This window comes from Capricornis sumatraensis, chromosome 15 (genome assembly GCF_032405125.1).
Source record: "Capricornis sumatraensis isolate serow.1 chromosome 15, serow.2, whole genome shotgun sequence".
Classification (NCBI taxonomy): domain Eukaryota; kingdom Metazoa; phylum Chordata; class Mammalia; order Artiodactyla; family Bovidae; genus Capricornis; species Capricornis sumatraensis.
Window position 1 is genome coordinate 41,554,849 of NC_091083.1, and position 16,099 is coordinate 41,570,947.

The following is a 16,099-nucleotide window of genomic DNA, read 5'->3' on the forward strand; positions in this document are numbered from 1 at the left end:
GGAAACCTGCGTTGACCACAGCAGTCAGGGATGTGCACGGCTCCGGTGTTTCCGGACTGCGGGATTTTGAATTCCATTTTAAGGTTTTATTAGGGAGAGATTTTAGACAGAAATAAATAGAACTCTACAGACCCACATCCAGATGTAACCCTTGTCACCTGGAGAGCAATATTGATTCATCTCAAAATGACACACTGAGAAGCCTTACAACCCACAGAGGTTCCCTGTCCCTGCCCTACTTGAAGAGACTAGCTTCGGCTGCCAGCTTTCATCCAGACTCTGTGACTTTGTAATGGTGTCACCTTGGATAAGGGACTGACTTCACTGTGCTTCAGTTTTCTCATCTGTAAAATAAAGGTTATAAATCGTACTCCATTGGGTTGCGAGGCTAGAATGAAGTAAGACGGTTCTGTGCCTGGAACCATCTCTGATGTGTACAGTCCTAAGTGCCCAGTGAGTACGAACTTTGCTTAGGAAGGTCAGAGGCAAGAGTGGGTCAGCTCAGGCCTGGTGTTGGCAGCATTACTGGGGCAGGCTGTGTTCTCAGCGAGCTGCCCGTGGCCTTTTCTTCTGTGACAGGTCCATTCCTGATGCCTTTAAGGAAAAGGAAAGTCTAAGGGCGTGAGTTTCCAGTGACTCTCCTGAACCTTTCTGCTCTTGTGCTGCCCAGAGAGGAAGCCTGGTGGGCGAGGAGAGGGCTCCTGACAGCCCGGACTCACGTGGGGACTGCTCGCCTTCCGTGTGCTGAACCAAAGGTGGGTTTCCTTCACTCAGCCTTGACATCTTGTGCCCAGCATGCCCCGCCTGGGGATCAGAGCCCAGCTGGTTTCCCCAGGGGACATGGTCTGTGGTAGGGGTGGCTGCTGTCCCAGGCCCTCTTGTTCAGACCCTGCGTCCTCCTTGATGACTGCCCCCTCCCCCTCATCCCTGTGGTTTGTTCAGGCCTGTGCACTCTCAGGCTTGTCTGTTGTGAAGGCCTCGGCCTTCTGTTCTGGTTCCATCCAGTGAGGCCCTCAGTGCCTGTGTCCCCGTCCTGTCATCTCACCTGCAGTTAGCTCAGGAGGCAGCTCTAACATTAGAGCTTCCTGTAAAGTACCCACAGGGTGATCACTATACTCAAGAGAATTAATAGTTGTTTCAGTCAGAGCAGCTCTGTTCAGAGGCAGGAGAGGAGAGGTGTGTGGCCGGGGAGGAATTCCGGGGGACAGTGTCCCTGTCTCTGGCCTCCCGCCATTTCTGCCCTTGCAGACCTCAGTGAACACCTGCAGCTGGGCCTCTTTGTTCTTTCCAGGCTCACCTGCCCTGTTCTCTCAGCAGCACGTGTGCTGTGCCCTGGACTCCTCTCCTTCTGGTCTCCACTCCTGCTCCGCCCTCACTCTTGTCTCTTCTCCACCTTCTTGTCCCTCTCCCCACCTGCCTGTTGAATTGGGCACCTGAGGTCCACATACTGAACGTGCCACTCATCCTGCTAGAAAGAGACCTTCCTAATCGTCTGCTTCTGTCCCAACTCCAAAGTCAGGATGCTGGGGTTCAAATCTCAGTTTTACCATGTCTAGCTGTGTGGCCCTGAGCTTGTTATTTCACCTCCCTGAGCCTTCTTTTCCTCATCTGCCAGATGGGAATCATCAGGATGATGTCCACCTCCCGGGGATGTTGGAGGAGATAACCCTAGCAATGCAGTTACAGTGCGGGGCACATAAAGGCTAAGTGATTGTTAGAATTACTTTTAATGCCTCCAACTTCTCCTAGTCTCCTCCTCAGTCTCCCTCCGACTCCCAACCTGGTCAGACCCTGCTTTACAGCTGCATAGAAGCATATTCCGTTGTCTGCTTGTGTTTCCCCAAGCATCTCTGTTTCTCTGTCAACTGGTAATGAGCTGGGATGTTCTCCCCCTGCAGAGCACCCTGCACATCCCCAGCAGTGTTCCCAGGCTCCCTGTTGATGATGGGACCCTGGGGCTCAGGACTCCAGGGCTTAGGCTGTGTCATGACTGTCTGACCCTCCCACTGGACCAGGAGGTGGTTGTTAGAGGGTAGGGTACCTCGTTTGCTCCTCTTGAGCCATTGATACAGTTCCTGTCACTGGGTTAGACTAAGCAGGTGAAGACACCAGAGTCATCTTTGCTAGGCCCCACACCCTCTCCACGTGGTATTGGGCCTCTGCTTCTGTTTGGTCCCTCTAGCTGACATTCTTAACCTGGTGCCTTGGGCCCTCCGAGAGCATACAGACTTAAGCCTGTGACTGGCGCAGCATCACTTGTCGCACATTTGTGGGTGAAAGCAGGGATGAGGTCAGCCTGAAGGAGCACCCAGTGTTTGATGAAATAATTTGAGCCACAAAATAATGATAATATTCTAATATAACCCCTAGGATAAGCTATGAGTCAACACTGAAGTAAATAAGAAGGGACAACTCTTAGATTTCCCTGGTGATACAGTTCCTAAGAATCTGGCTGCCTGTCAAGGGGTCATGGGTTCAATCCCTGGTCTGGGAAGATTCCACATGCCTTGGAGCAACTGAGCCTGTGCTCCATGACCACTGAAGCCACCGCAGTGAGAAGCCTGTACACTGCCACGAAGAGTTGTCCCCGCTTGCCACAACTGGAGAAAGCCTGCGTGCAGCAACGAAGACCCAGCACAGCCAACAATCAATAGATTAATTTAAAAAAGAGAGAAGGGACAACTCTTGCTTACAGAATTCCAGCTAATGAATTTCGAAGGAAAGAAGGAGGTAGAACATTGTCATTTGGTCAAAACTGCAGTAATAATGGTCGAAGACAGGTCCCAAAAATGATGCTAAAATTATTTGGTAAAAGGTTGAAGAGAAACAGGATATTTGTATAATCTCAATCTCTCCCAAATTGTATATTAAATATAAAGGTGAAATGAGTCACTTTGTAATGAAGAATCCCAGCAGACACTGCCTTAACCAAGTGATCAAGATCAAGGTTAACATCATCAGTAGTGAAACATACCAATATCATGACCTCCTATCAAGGGGTATGAAAAGGACACGTGACTTCTGAGACAATCTAGCGAAAAGTGAACTAGGTTCATTCTAATCATTTTCTTCTCAAATCTGATAAATCACACTTGAGGGCTGTTCTTCAGAAATGTCATTCATGAAAGAAGGAACGTCATAGATTGGAGGAGATTAAAGATATGTGACAGCTAAATGCAGTGTGAGAATCTCAGTTGAATCCTGGACCAGAAGAAGGAGGACATTAGTAGAAAAAACCTGTTGAAATGTGGTCATGAGCTGTAGTTTAGATAATAGAAATAATCAATGTTAATCTGGTTTTGATCATTGTAGTATAGTTTTCTCAGATGTTAATGTTAGAGAAAACTGGATTAAGGTTACATGGGAATTGATATTTTTACAACTTTTAAGTCTAAAATTCAAAATGAAAAGTTCTATGGATTCATTAGTCTTACAGTGAATTGGATGTTGGGTGAGTTCTGTTAAAGAATACTTCAGCATGTATAAATGCAATCATGTTTTTTCTCCTTGGTCCAGTTCATTAATACAGTATATTACAGTAATGAATTTCAACATATTCAACCAGTCTTACATTTCTGGGCACTTTGTCCTGGTGAAATTTTTTTAAAAATATTTGTTTATTTATTTATTTGGCTCCGCTAGGTCTTGCTGTGGCATGTGAGGTTTAGTTCTCTGACCAAGGATTGAACCCAGGCCCCCTGCATTGGGAGTGCGAAGTCTTAGCCACCTGACCACCCGGGAAGTCCCGGAAATATTTTCTTATTGCTTGAATGATATTCTTTTTGCCATGCATTTAAAGTCATAAAATATATATAACATAAGACTTACCATCTTAACTGTTCTAAGTCTATAGTTCAGTATCGTTAAGAACATTCATAATGTTGTGCAGCCATTCACACTCTCCATTTCCAGAACTTTTCAGAATGAAACTCTATCCCCATTAAACAATAACTCAGTTTCCCCTTCCTCCCAGCTCCTGTCAGTCGTCGTTCTACTTTGTCTATATGGATTACTCTAGGTACCTCATATTAGTGGAATTCTATATTTGTCCTTTTGTATCTGGTTTGTTTCACTTAGCATAGTATCTTTAATGTTCATCCATGTTGTAGCATATGTCAGAATTTCTTCTCTAAGACTTAATAATATTCCATCATGTATATACGTACACACACACATGCATGCGCGCACACACACGTGCACACACACACACACCACTCTTTGTTTATCCATTTGTCTGTTGACAGACACTTGGATCACATCTACATTTTGGCTATTGTGAATAATGCTGCTCACATGAGTGTACAAATATCTGTTCAAGTCCCTGCTTCCAGTTCTTTTGGGGAAATACCCAGAAGAGGAATTGGTAGGTCATATGATAATGTGTATTTTTATTTTGAGGAACTGCTGTGCTGTTCTCCATAGTGCGTGCAGCATTGTACGTTCCCACCTGCAGTGCACATGAGTTGAATGATGATTTTGAAAAGTCTCATGGAAGTCTGGTATGTTTTTTGTCTAGAGTCACTTAGGAGTTTTCTTGTTATTCTTCAGAGCCTGATAGTTTTTCCAGTAGATGGATACCTTGAAGTTGTTGGCTGTGTGTCAGCTTCTCCCTGGTACTTTGTAGGCCCTTCATATTTTGATTCAGGTCATCTTTTTTTCTCAATTTTTACTGTGGTACAGTTGATTTACAATGTTGTGTTAATCTCAGGTGTACAGAAAAGTAATTCAGTTATACATACACATATGTTCATTCTTTTTCAGATTCTTTTCTCATATAGGTTATTACAGAATATTGAGTAGGGTTCGCTGTCCTATATAGTAGGGTCTAGTTGGTTACCTGTCTATATACTTTATATATTATAGTGTGTGTATGTTAATCCAAACTCCTAATTTATTCCTCCCCCCATCAAACACACACACATTTCCCCTTTGGTAACCGTATGTTTTGTTTTTTAAGTGTGTGAGTCTGTTTCTGTTTTATAAATAAGTTCATTTATATCATTTTAAAACCTTAGGCTCCAGGTATGAGTGATACATTTGTTTGTTTGACTTCACTTAGTATGATTATCTCTAGGTCCATCCATGTTGCTGAAAATGACATTATTTCATTCTTTTTATGGCTGAGGAATAGTCCATTGTACAAAGATGTACTACATTTGAAAACAGTTTTATTTACTCATAGCTGTGCTGGGTCCTCACTGCTGCTTGGCTGTTCTCTGGTTGCGGCAGGTGGGGGCTGCTCTCCAGTGGTGGTGCACAGGCTTCTCATTGAGGTGGCTTCTCTCGTGGCAGAGCACGGGCTGTAGAGTGCAGGTTCAGGGGTTGTGGCACACGGGTTTAGTCGCTCCAAGGCATGTGGGAGCTTCCCAGATCAGGTATGGAACTCGTGTCTCCTGTAGTCACAGGATTCCTTGCCACTGGAACTCGTGTGAATACAGGTGGATTCCTTACCACTGAGCCGCCAGGGAAGGCCTGTACCACATCTTCTTTATCCATTCCTCTGCTGATGGACACTTAGGTTGCTTCCATGTCTTGGCTGTGATAAATAGTGCTACAGTGAACACTGGGTGTATCTTTTTGAATTACGATGTTCTCTGGATACGTGCCCAGGAGTGGGACTGCTGGATCATATGGTGGTTCTATTTTTAGTTTTTAAAGCACCTCCATACTGTTCTCTAGAGGGTCTGTTACCAATTTTACATTCCCATCAACAGTGTGGGAGGGGTGCCTTTTCTCTACATCCTCTCCCGTATTTATCGTTTGTGGACTTTTTGAGGATGGCCATTCTGACTGGTGTGAATTGTACTTTTGATTTCCATTTCTCTAACAAAAATGTCTGTCTAGTCAAGGCTATGATTTTTCCAGTAGTCATGTATGGATGTGAGAGTTGGACTGTGAAGAAAGCTGAGCGCCGTAGAATTGATGCTTTTAAACTGTGGTGTTGGAGAAGACTCTTGAGAGTCCCCTGGACTGCAAGGAGATCCAACCAGTCCATCCTAAAGGAGATCAGTCCTGGGTGTTCATTGGAAGGACTGATGCTGAGGCTGAAACTCCAATACTTTGGCCACCTCATGTGAAGAGTTGACTCATTGGAAATGACCCTGATGCTGGGAGGGATTGGGGGCAGGAGGAGAAGGGGATGACAGAGAATGAGATGGCTGGATGGCATCACTGACTCGATGGACATGAGTTTGGGTGAACTCTGGGAGTTGGTGATGGACAGGGAGGCCTGGCGTGCTGCAGTTTATGGGGTCGCAAAGAGTCGGACACGACTGAGTGACTGAACTGAACTGACCAATTAGCGATGTTGAGCCTCTCTTCATGTGTCTCTTGGCCATCTGTACGTCTTCTTTGGAGTATATGGCTGAAACTTGAAGACATTACGCTGAATGAAATAAGCCAGACACAAAAGGACAGACACCGTATGATTTCACATATTTGTGATACCTAGAATAGCCAAATGCATGGAGACAGAAAGTAAAATGATGCTTGGTTACCAGGGTTTGTGAGAAAGGGCATTATGGTTAATGGTCCCAGAGTTTCAACGTGACATGATGAACCAGTTCTGGAGATGGATATTGGTGATGGTTGTACCACATTAAGTGCGAGCATGCTTAATGTACTGAAATGTACACTTCAAATGGTAAAAATAGTAAAATGCTTATGTATATTTTACAATCATTTAAAACCCACAAGCTGCTCCTACGCTCGACCTGTTCTGCATTTCTCCCACTTTGTGCCTTTTATTTCTCCCAAATGGTCCTCCGTCCCAGGATTCAGGCTTCCCCTCCTCCTTGGCTCGGGTGTCCTCTTCTCTGCTCCCCATACACCTCATCGGGAACACCTGGCACATTTCTCGTCCCTAGACTCCTGTGCTTCGTTCAAGACCAAGTTCCTGGGCCTCTTGTGAAAACCTCTCCTGATGTCCCTATTCCAGGGTGCTTTCCACTTTGAAACAGTGTTGCGATAAAGGCAGTGAAGTTGGGCAGGGTGTGAGAATGGTATGTGAGGTGAATCCATGGACTCAATGCCAGGGACGTCCACCCTGAGCACCACAGTGTGGGACAGGACGTTTAGTGGACTGTTACCCACAGTTGAAAAAGTGAAGATGCTAGGTGATGGCTGGGATGGGCTCCAAACCAGGGCAGTAGGGTTCAAATTCGTGCTTTTCACCATTCCCTGCTGGTGAGTACCTCTCAGGGAAGGAGGGCCGGAGAGGCTGTGGGATTGGGGGAAGGACTGAGCTGTGTTTGGTCTCTGCCATAACTGAATTGTGTGAACCTCAGTCATTCGGATGCTTGAACACTAATACCATGGTTCAGATGATTCTTTTAAATTCTTTAAACTCAAAAGTGTGGCGCTTTCCCTCAACATAGAGTTAAAGTTCCTGAAAGTTACAGGCTCCTATTTCTGTATGTATTCTCCAAATCAGCCCACCTAGGACCTTGAACGTGCTGACAAGTGCCACTGCCAGATGGGGAGTGGGCTTTAAAGATCTTGCAATACAGAGCACCAGGGTCAAAGGCAGGATCTAGATCTCTCACCTGCCTCCCCCGGGCAGCCTCCCCCTTGCCCCTTACCCTGAGGCCTGGGCAGGGCTGGCTCCCGGGTGAACAGGGCTGTTTTGTGTTATAGGCACACATGGCATTCAGAGATGTGGCTGTGGATTTCACCCAGGATGAGTGGGTGCTGCTGAGCCCTGCTCAGAGGTCCCTGTACCGGGAGGTGATGCTGGAGAACTACAGCAACCTGGTCTCACTGGGTAAGCCTGCATGTCTCAGGACCCGGGTCCTGGCTGCTGGCGACTTGGAGCAGCCCTCTTGGTTTCTGGCCTTACCTTTGGGTTGGACTCCAAAGCAGAGACACTCTGTAAACGTGTACAGGTGTGTATACATGTGTGATACTCCGCATTTCTAGCCTTTTCCCGCAGGCTCTCTGGTAAGCATGGCATCTCTTCCTAGTCAGTATCTTCTTGTAAACGAGGGAGGTGTCCTCTCACAGCATGAGGTCGGGTCAGTGAACTCCCATCCTGGCTTCCCTTCCCTGGCGGGGAGCTCACCACTCTCAGATCTTCCCCACCACCTTTAGAAATCCTCGCGCCTGGTGTGGCTCTGAGTGCAGGATAACCTGCGACCATCTTGTTCTCTTTTCCTCTGAGCAGGCATTCCGTTTTCTAAACCAAAACTCATCACCCAGCTGGAGCAAGGGAAGGAGACCTGGAGAGAAGAGAGGAAATGCTCGCCCGTCAGCTGCCTGGGTGAGTGGGGACACTGGGTGGTTCAGAGGGCTGGGGGTGGGGAGGTCTTCCTGCTGGCCCCCTGGCCGCTCACCGTGTGCACTGCCCCCTTCCAGACCTGCAGCCGCACTCGAGCTTCCTGGTGTCTCGTCTGCCTGCACTGGGTTTGCCGTCTCTGCCTCACTTAGTTCTCTCCCACGTACATAGTCTGGTGGCTCTTGTTACTATATTTTTAAAAGGATATTTTCCCTGGATTAGAATTTTAGATTGGCTTATTTTTTCACCACTTTAAAGATACTGTTCCCCTGTTCAGGCCTCCCATTGTTTCTGATAAGAAATCAGCTGTCATTTCCACAGTTATTGCTTTGTGTTTTTTTGTTACTTTTTAAACCTCTGGCTACTTTCCGAGTTTTCTGTATGTTTGGTGCTCAGCTGTTTGACTGCGATGTCCCTGAGGAAGTGAGCTGCTTTTCTTTGTAGTTTTCCTGTCATAGCGTGTGCTCAGATTTTTCAATCTATAAATTTATGGTTAGAGCCACATTGGGGAGATTTTTGGACATTATTCTTTTGTTCCCTCCTGTTTCCTTCTTTTTGGAATGATAGTTACATGTGTATTAGTCCTTTTTACATGGTCCCACAGTTTACTGAGCCTGTCTGTACTTTCTTTTTTATAACTTTCCATTTTTGTGATGATGCTTCCTAATTGTTCATTAATGAAGGGCAGATTTTCCTTTACCTTCTTTAACAGAAAAGCAGATACTTAGAAGATACATTTTTAAGTGAAAAATTGCAAAACAATGTTTATTACATAGTTGGGTTTGTGTGAAAGACGGTATCAACATGTATATGTGAACAGAGACATCTGCATTATTATTGACCATGATCAGTGGTTAGCTTGGTGGGTAGAGAATTGGAAAGAGTAGAGTTTCTGGGAAGTTTTTTGACTTGGCATTCTTTTTAAATGATAGAGGAATAGATAACTGTAGGGAATTGTGTGTTTTTTAGCTTTTAAAATACTGTTGACAGTTTCATAATAAAGAGAAGTATATGTTTTCTTTTTCTGTAAGAGATTTTCTATCTCTCAGTTTTATCCAATTTGAAAGCTTAATTTTGTCTTAAAATCAAGGGAAATAGCATATCTAATAGAAATCATATTTTTCAATTTGTTTATATCCTTGTTTTTGGTATGCTAAGAGTCATAGTAGATTACTCGCCAATGTCATTGTAATTTATATCAAATCCCCCATTTATTTCTAAGTTTTTGCTGTATATTTCACTTCAGTGTACTGTTAGGCATGTAAAGGTTCATGACAATTTTATCTCATTCATTAATGATGTTTTTAATGTTAAAATTCTTTTGTTCCACATTATATTCCTTAAAATTTCATTTTTTTCTAAAAAAACATTTTTAAATTTTATATTGAAGTATAGCTGATTAACAATGTTGTGATAGTTTCAGGTGGATAGCGAAGGGACCCAGCCATCATATGCATGTATCCATTCTCCCCCAAACTCCCCTTCCATCCAGGCTGTCACATAACATGAGCAGTGTTCCCTGTGCTGTAGAGTAGGTCCTTGTCAGTCATCCATGTTAAATATAGTCGTGTGTTACCTATCAATCCTATTATTTCTTCTTAGTCTTAGCACCTGCTGTGTTGTGGCTCTTTGTTTTCTAGAGTTTTGGTATGGTATTTAATGTGATTTGGGGTGTCATGTAGCTGCTATTGCATTTTCTGCCAAACCAACTGTTATCTTTGAATAGGGACTTTGGCCCTTTCACATTTACTGGAACAGCTGATGGATCTCATGGGACTTACTTAGGGGCAGACTGTAGGGCAGGTAGGTACAGAGGCACTTAGGGAAGAGCTCAAGGTAGAAGAAGCAGCATCCCTCTTAGCTCAGGCTGCTGAAACACAGCACCAGAATTCATGGCAGAAGCAAAAGGTTTTACTGTGTTTCTGGAGGCTCGCAGTTCTTGGTTGGCGGAGGTGTTGGCAGTTTACACAGGAGGTCTCCCTCCTGGACTATGAATGGCCACCTCCTCACTCTGTCCTCACCCGGCGTTTCTGAGGCTGCACATCCTGGCTTTCCTCCTACAGGGAGGTCACCAGACATATTGATTAGAGCCTTATGACTTCTTTTAACCTTAATCACCTCTTTAAAGGCCCTGTCTCAGAATACAGTAGCATTCTATACTGATGGAATAATTCTAGAATGTAGATGTATACACAGTTGGTTTTCAAAAGTTCAGTGCATCAGTGAAGGCGAGTGTGCAGGCAGATGCGGTGAGGTCTGGACCTGGTTCTTCAGACTGTGTGATCCTGCATTCCCGCCAGCTGAATAGAACCAGCGGTGCTGAAGCAAGGTGTTCAGTGTTGACATCTCCTTATGAGAGGTACTATAAGAAGAAAACTTTTATATTGATTCCTGGTGCCATTTTTATTTAGGTTAATTATGGAAATTAACAAGACTCAAACTGATCCGTGGCACCAGTCATTGGGGGGCCTAGACTGTGTGTGTGTTGTCTACTGCTGAAAGCCTCCTGAAATGAAAGTGAAACAAAGTGTTAGTCACTTGGTTGTGTCCAACTCTTTGGCGACCCCATGGACTATAGTCTGCTGGGTTCCTCTGTCCATGGAAATTCTCTAGGCAAGAATGCTAGAGTGGGTTGCCATTTCTTCCTCCAGGGGCTCTTCCCGACCCAGAGGTCAAACCTGTGTATCCTGCATTGGCAGGCAGATTCTTCACTGTCTGAGCCACCAGGGAAGCCCTGGCTTGTGGGAATTCTGATCCAGAGTAGTCCTCTAATAAGTATTTGTCAGCAATGACACCCCAGTCCAGTACTCTTGCCTGGAAAATCCCACGGACAGAGGAGCCTGGAAGGTGGCAGTCTATGGGGTCGCTGAGGTTTGGACACGACTTCACTTTCACTTTCACTTTCATGCATTGGAGAAGGAAATGGCAACCCACTCCAGTGTTTTTGCCTGGAGAATCCCAGGGATGGGGAGCCTAGAGGGCAGCCGTCTCTGGGGTTGCACAGAGTTGGACACGACTGAAGCGACTTAGCAGCAGTAGCAACGGGACCCTCCAGGTTCAGGTGTCTCACACGTGGTATCTTTAGCCACTCCGCTGTGTTGCCTCCTACACCAGGGTCTTCCAAGCTCAGGGACAGCTCTGTTCTTCCACCCCATCCTCTCAGGGAGACAGGGAAAGACAGACACGTTTCCATGTGGGTCCTGTGGTTAGAGCTCTCTTGGTCACAGACAATCCCTTTGGACCCTGTTTGTGTCACTGGGTGGTTGTGCGTTAGGAGGTCGTTGTAGTAGGTCCTCTGCAGGAAGTCTTGCTGGGTGGCCCTGAAGATGTAAACATTTTGAAGAACAAGGAATGGAGTCTTAACCGTCAGACGAGGCAGAACTGCTTTGGCGGCTCCACGTCTCAGTTCTGACTCAGACTCTTCTCTCTGCCACAGAACCAAAGCCAGAACTCCACCTCTGTCCTTCCTGCCCTCCGGATCTCTGCAGTCAGAAATTCCACGTGCAGCAGGTGCTGTGTAGTCCCCCACCCTGGATCTTCACGTGCCTGTATGCCGAAGATCCCGTGCAGCCAGGAGACCTGTGCCTGGAGGACCAGCAGCAGCAGGCCGCTGGTGGTAGTGCCTGGATCGAGGAAGTGGAAGGGCAGGAGAGGGAAGGTGCCCTGCCTTTGTTTGGAAAGACAGAGAAAAGTACTGTAGAAGTATTCCCCAGGCCACCCCAGAGGCAGCCAGTCTTCTCTGGGGGTGGGGTCCCAGGTATGGAGATAGAGGCCGGCCCGGCACAAATGGGGACCCCTGAGGAAACAGACAGGCTGTTGAAGAGGATCGAGGTCTCCAGGATTGGGACTGTCAACTGTGGAGAGTGTGGACTAGGTTTCAGCAAGATGACGAACCTGCTCAGTCACCAGAGAATCCACTCCAGAGAGAAGCCCTATGTGTGTGGGGTGTGTGGGAAGGGCTTCAGTTTAAAGAGGAGCCTGGACGGACACCAGAATGCGCACTCAGGGGAGAAGCCCCTCGTGTGCGGGGAGTGTGGGCGGGGCTTTAAACAGAGGTCGAAGCTTATCATACATAAGAGGAGACACACTGGCGAGAAGCCGTACATGTGCTGTGAGTGCAGGCGAGGCTTCAGCGATAAGTCGAACCTCATCGTCCACCAGAGGACACACTCTGGGGAGAAGCCCTACGTGTGCCAGGAATGCGGGAAAGGATTCAGCCAGAAGTCAGCCGTCGTCAGGCACTGGAGGACACACCTGAAGGAGAAGACTATCATGTGTGGCAACTGCGGGCTGGGCTTTAGCGACAGGTCGAACCTCATCTCACACCAGAGGACACACTCAGGGGAGAAGCCGTACGCCTGCAAAGAGTGTGGGTGGTGCTTCCGGCAGAGGTCCACACTCGTCAACCACCAGAGGACACACTTGAAGGAGAAGCCTTACGTGTGTGGCGTGTGCGGACACAGATTCAGCCAGAATTCAACCCTTATCTCTCACAGGCGCACACACACCGGGGAGAAGCCTTACGTGTGTGGGGTATGTGGGCGGGGCTTCAGTCTCAAGTCCCATCTCAACAGGCACCAGAACTCGCACTCCGGGAACAAGCCCATCGTGTGCAAGGACTGCGGGCGTGTCTTCAGCCAGCAGTCCAACCTCATCCGACACCAGAGAACGCACTCGGGGGAGAAGCCCCTGGTGTGTGCGGAGTGCGGGCGAGGGTTCAGCCAGAAGTCCAACCTCGTGGAACACCAGAGGACGCACTCCGGGGAGAAGCCTTATGTGTGCAGGGAGTGTGGGCGGGGCTTCCGCCACCAGTCAGGCCTCATCCGGCACTGCAGCACACACACAAGGGAACAGCCTTTCAACTGCCGGTGGTGCGGGCGAGGCTTCGGCAACAAGTCCGCCCTGCTCATGCACAAGTGGTCACACTTGGAAGAGAACTCCTATCTGTGCACAGAGTGCGGCCAAGGCTTTCCCCACAAGAAACAACTTATCCTCCACCAGATGACACACCAGGGGAGGACGCCGCACGTGTGCAAGGCGTGCGGGCAAGGCTTCATCCAGAAGAGCCACCTCAACAGACACAGGAGGAATGTGTGCCCACCACAGACCACCGTTTCAGTCTGACCCCGAGGCCCCGCCGGAGCATCCTCCCGACCCCCTCACCCGCTCAAGAGCGCAGACTAAATCAAAACATTTTACACTCTTCTTGAAACACATTCCCTAAGCGGTCAAAAAGATATTTGAACTCAATTTACTTCCTCTACCCCAAGTCGTTGTGTTTGGGGCCTTTTGCTCTAATAAAACTCTGCTGCTTTACAAATCTGTGGCCTCAACTGTGTCTCTCATTCACCCACCTATAAAGGTAAGGAATCAGGGGTGGTACAGAAATCTCGAGCTTCTGAGGCCATGGTTCCGCAGTAATTCAGTCCTTTGGATGACATAAGAACTGAGTCAGTCTGATTCTCGGACAGTCTGGTCCTTTGTAGAGGGAGAGGATCCCGGAACTGTGTTCAGGGGATTTGGGCAAAGGGAGGGGGTCTTCCAGGAAACACGACCTCCCCTAAGCTGCTCACTCTCACCTGCAGCCCCCGCCCCACTCTCCCTCAGCTCCTGTGGCAGCCCCCTACTGGCTTGCCTCCTCCTCGCTCTCAGATGTCTCCACTTCTGCCTTTGCTGAGTCAAATCAGCGGTTAGGACCACTGCTACTGCTTAGAGTTAGGGTAAACACGCCACGAATAATTGTGAGTCAGCTGGTTAACCTAGAAGAAATAAACATATAAACACTTAAATCATGTATAAGCAGGAAATCTGAACAGACCAGCATGAAGAAGGAGATTGAGTTAGTAATCAAAAACCTTCCAAAAAAGCCTGAAATCAGATGGCCTTATTGGCAACTTCTAGCATTTAAAGGATTAACACCCATTCTCCAAATCTTACCAAAAAAGACTCTTCCTAAATCATTCTGTGAAAAAAAAAAAAAAAATCATTCTGTGAGACCAGTATTACCCTACTAGCAAAACCTGACAGAGACAACACAAGAAAACTACAGACCCTAACCCCTATGGATATAGAGGGAGAAACCCTCGAAACAGTATTAGCAACCAAATCCAGCAGCATATGAAAAGGATTTTCACACTGTGACTGAGTGGTTTCCTGGCTCAACATAGCAAAATAGCAAAAAAAAAATCAATACATCATGTTAATAGAATAAAAGGGGGGGGGGGAGCAAACACATTCCATTTATATGAAATACCCAGGATAAGCCACAGGAAAGAGACAGAAGGCACGATAGTGGCTGCCAGACACTAAGAGAAGAGGAAATGGGGATGACTGTTCCCCATTAACAATAAAGGACTGCCCTTGTGTGTAACAAAAATGTTGTGGAACTCGATGGCAATGATGGCTGCAGAACATTGGCAATGTTAAAAACCATTGAACTGTATACTTTAAAAACGGTCAAAATGGTAAAGTTTATATTACCTGAATCTTACCTCAGTTAAAACTTTTAAATCTTACCCACTCAAATCTTGTCCTTGGACGAAAAATAAAAGCCTGGGGCCACAGAAATATCTGGGACTTAAGAATTGCTGACATAAGATAAGACACAAGACACACTCAGTAAAACCCTAAACTGGCAGCGACAGCATTTCAATTGTTAAAAAAAAATGTTTTCCAATGCAAATTCTTTGTCATACTTGGAAGCAACTCAAATGAATGAGAGAAATGGTTCTGAGAAACCAGAGGCTTTGCTCTCTTTTTAGATCAGAGCTGATTGTTTGGGATTGCTAAATTCTCTGAGTGTCTATTTATTAATCTGTTAAGTGTGGAAGCAAACATTTCAGAAGCAGGTGTAGCCACCCTGCTGGCCAGCCAGACTGAATGCCCGGCTCTATAATGTCAGTTTGGGGAGAAGAAAGAAAGGAAAATGTAGTGTTCTGATCTCTGCTCTCGAGCTGCATACAGTATTATAGAGAAGAACTCAGTCCTTATGGAATACCAGGACAGTCCACAGTGAAAGGCTGTGTCTGTGCCCCTGTGTCTCGGTGCTCCCGATCAGCCAGAGGGGCTTTGCACAGAGGAGAGGTGTAGCCAGAGATGTTCTCGTCAAAGATGGGGAACTGCCTGTAGGATCAAGGAATGATGACAAGGACCTAGAAAGTCAGAGTAGAGAAAGCTGAACCCAGGAAAAATTGGAGGGAGAATTTTTAGGTATGAAAACAACAGCTATAGATTCCACAGAAGAGAGACTCCTGTGGCTGGACTTTAGGAGGTATATTAGGGAAGTAAGATAAATTGTTACAAATGGTCAGGTCAAATCCTCAGTTCAGTTCAGTCGCTCAGTCGTGTCCGACTCTTTACGACCCCATGAATCGCAGCACGCCAGGCCTCCCTGTCCATCACCAACTCCCGGAGTTCACTCAAATTCACGTCGATTGAGTCAGTGATGCCATTGAGCCATCTCATCCTCTGTCGTCACCTTCTCCTCCTGCCCCCAATCCCTCCCAGCATCAGAGTCTTTTCCAATGAGTCAACTCTTTGCATGAGGTGGAGTTTCAGCTTTAGCATCATTCCTTCCAAAGAAATGCCAGGACTGATCTCCTTTAGAATGGACTGGTTGGATCTCCTTGCAGTCCAAGGGACTCTCAAGAGTCTTCTCCAACACCACAGTTCAAAAGCATCAATTCTTCAGCGCTCAGCCTTCTTCACAGTCCAACTCTCACATCCATACGTGACCACAGGAAAAAGCATAGCCTTGACTAGACAGACATTAGTTGGCAAAGTAATGTCTCTGCTTTTCAAAATGCTATCTAGGTTGGTCATAACTTT

The 16,099-nt window shown here is 46.6% G+C and overlaps 1 protein-coding gene across 1 annotated transcript; it reads left to right on the top strand.

The window, feature by feature from the left end:
• The first annotated feature begins 682 nt into the window (after window positions 1-682).
• LOC138091351 (zinc finger protein 133-like) lies at window positions 683-13,482 on the top strand. The gene is made up of 4 exons (XM_068987117.1): window positions 683-755; window positions 7,636-7,762; window positions 8,162-8,257; window positions 11,709-13,482. Exons 2-4 carry the CDS (start codon window positions 7,642-7,644, stop codon window positions 13,394-13,396), a joined length of 1,905 nt encoding a protein of 634 aa, XP_068843218.1. The 5' UTR covers window positions 683-755; window positions 7,636-7,641; the 3' UTR covers window positions 13,397-13,482.
• The last annotated feature ends 2,617 nt before the right edge of the window (window positions 13,483-16,099 follow it).

What these genes read in the sequence shown, in the direction of transcription:
- LOC138091351 (XM_068987117.1), top strand. Translation starts at nt 7,642, where the DNA reads ATGGCATTCAGAGATGTGGCTGTGGATTTCACCCAGGATGAGTGGGTG. An exon ending in CAGCAACCTGGTCTCACTGG is followed by an intron (nt 7,763 to 8,161) that starts GTAAGCCTGCAT and finishes TCCTCTGAGCAG; the next exon opens with GCATTCCGTTTTCTAAACCA. An exon ending in CTCGCCCGTCAGCTGCCTGG is followed by an intron (nt 8,258 to 11,708) that starts GTGAGTGGGGAC and finishes TCTCTGCCACAG; the next exon opens with AACCAAAGCCAGAACTCCAC.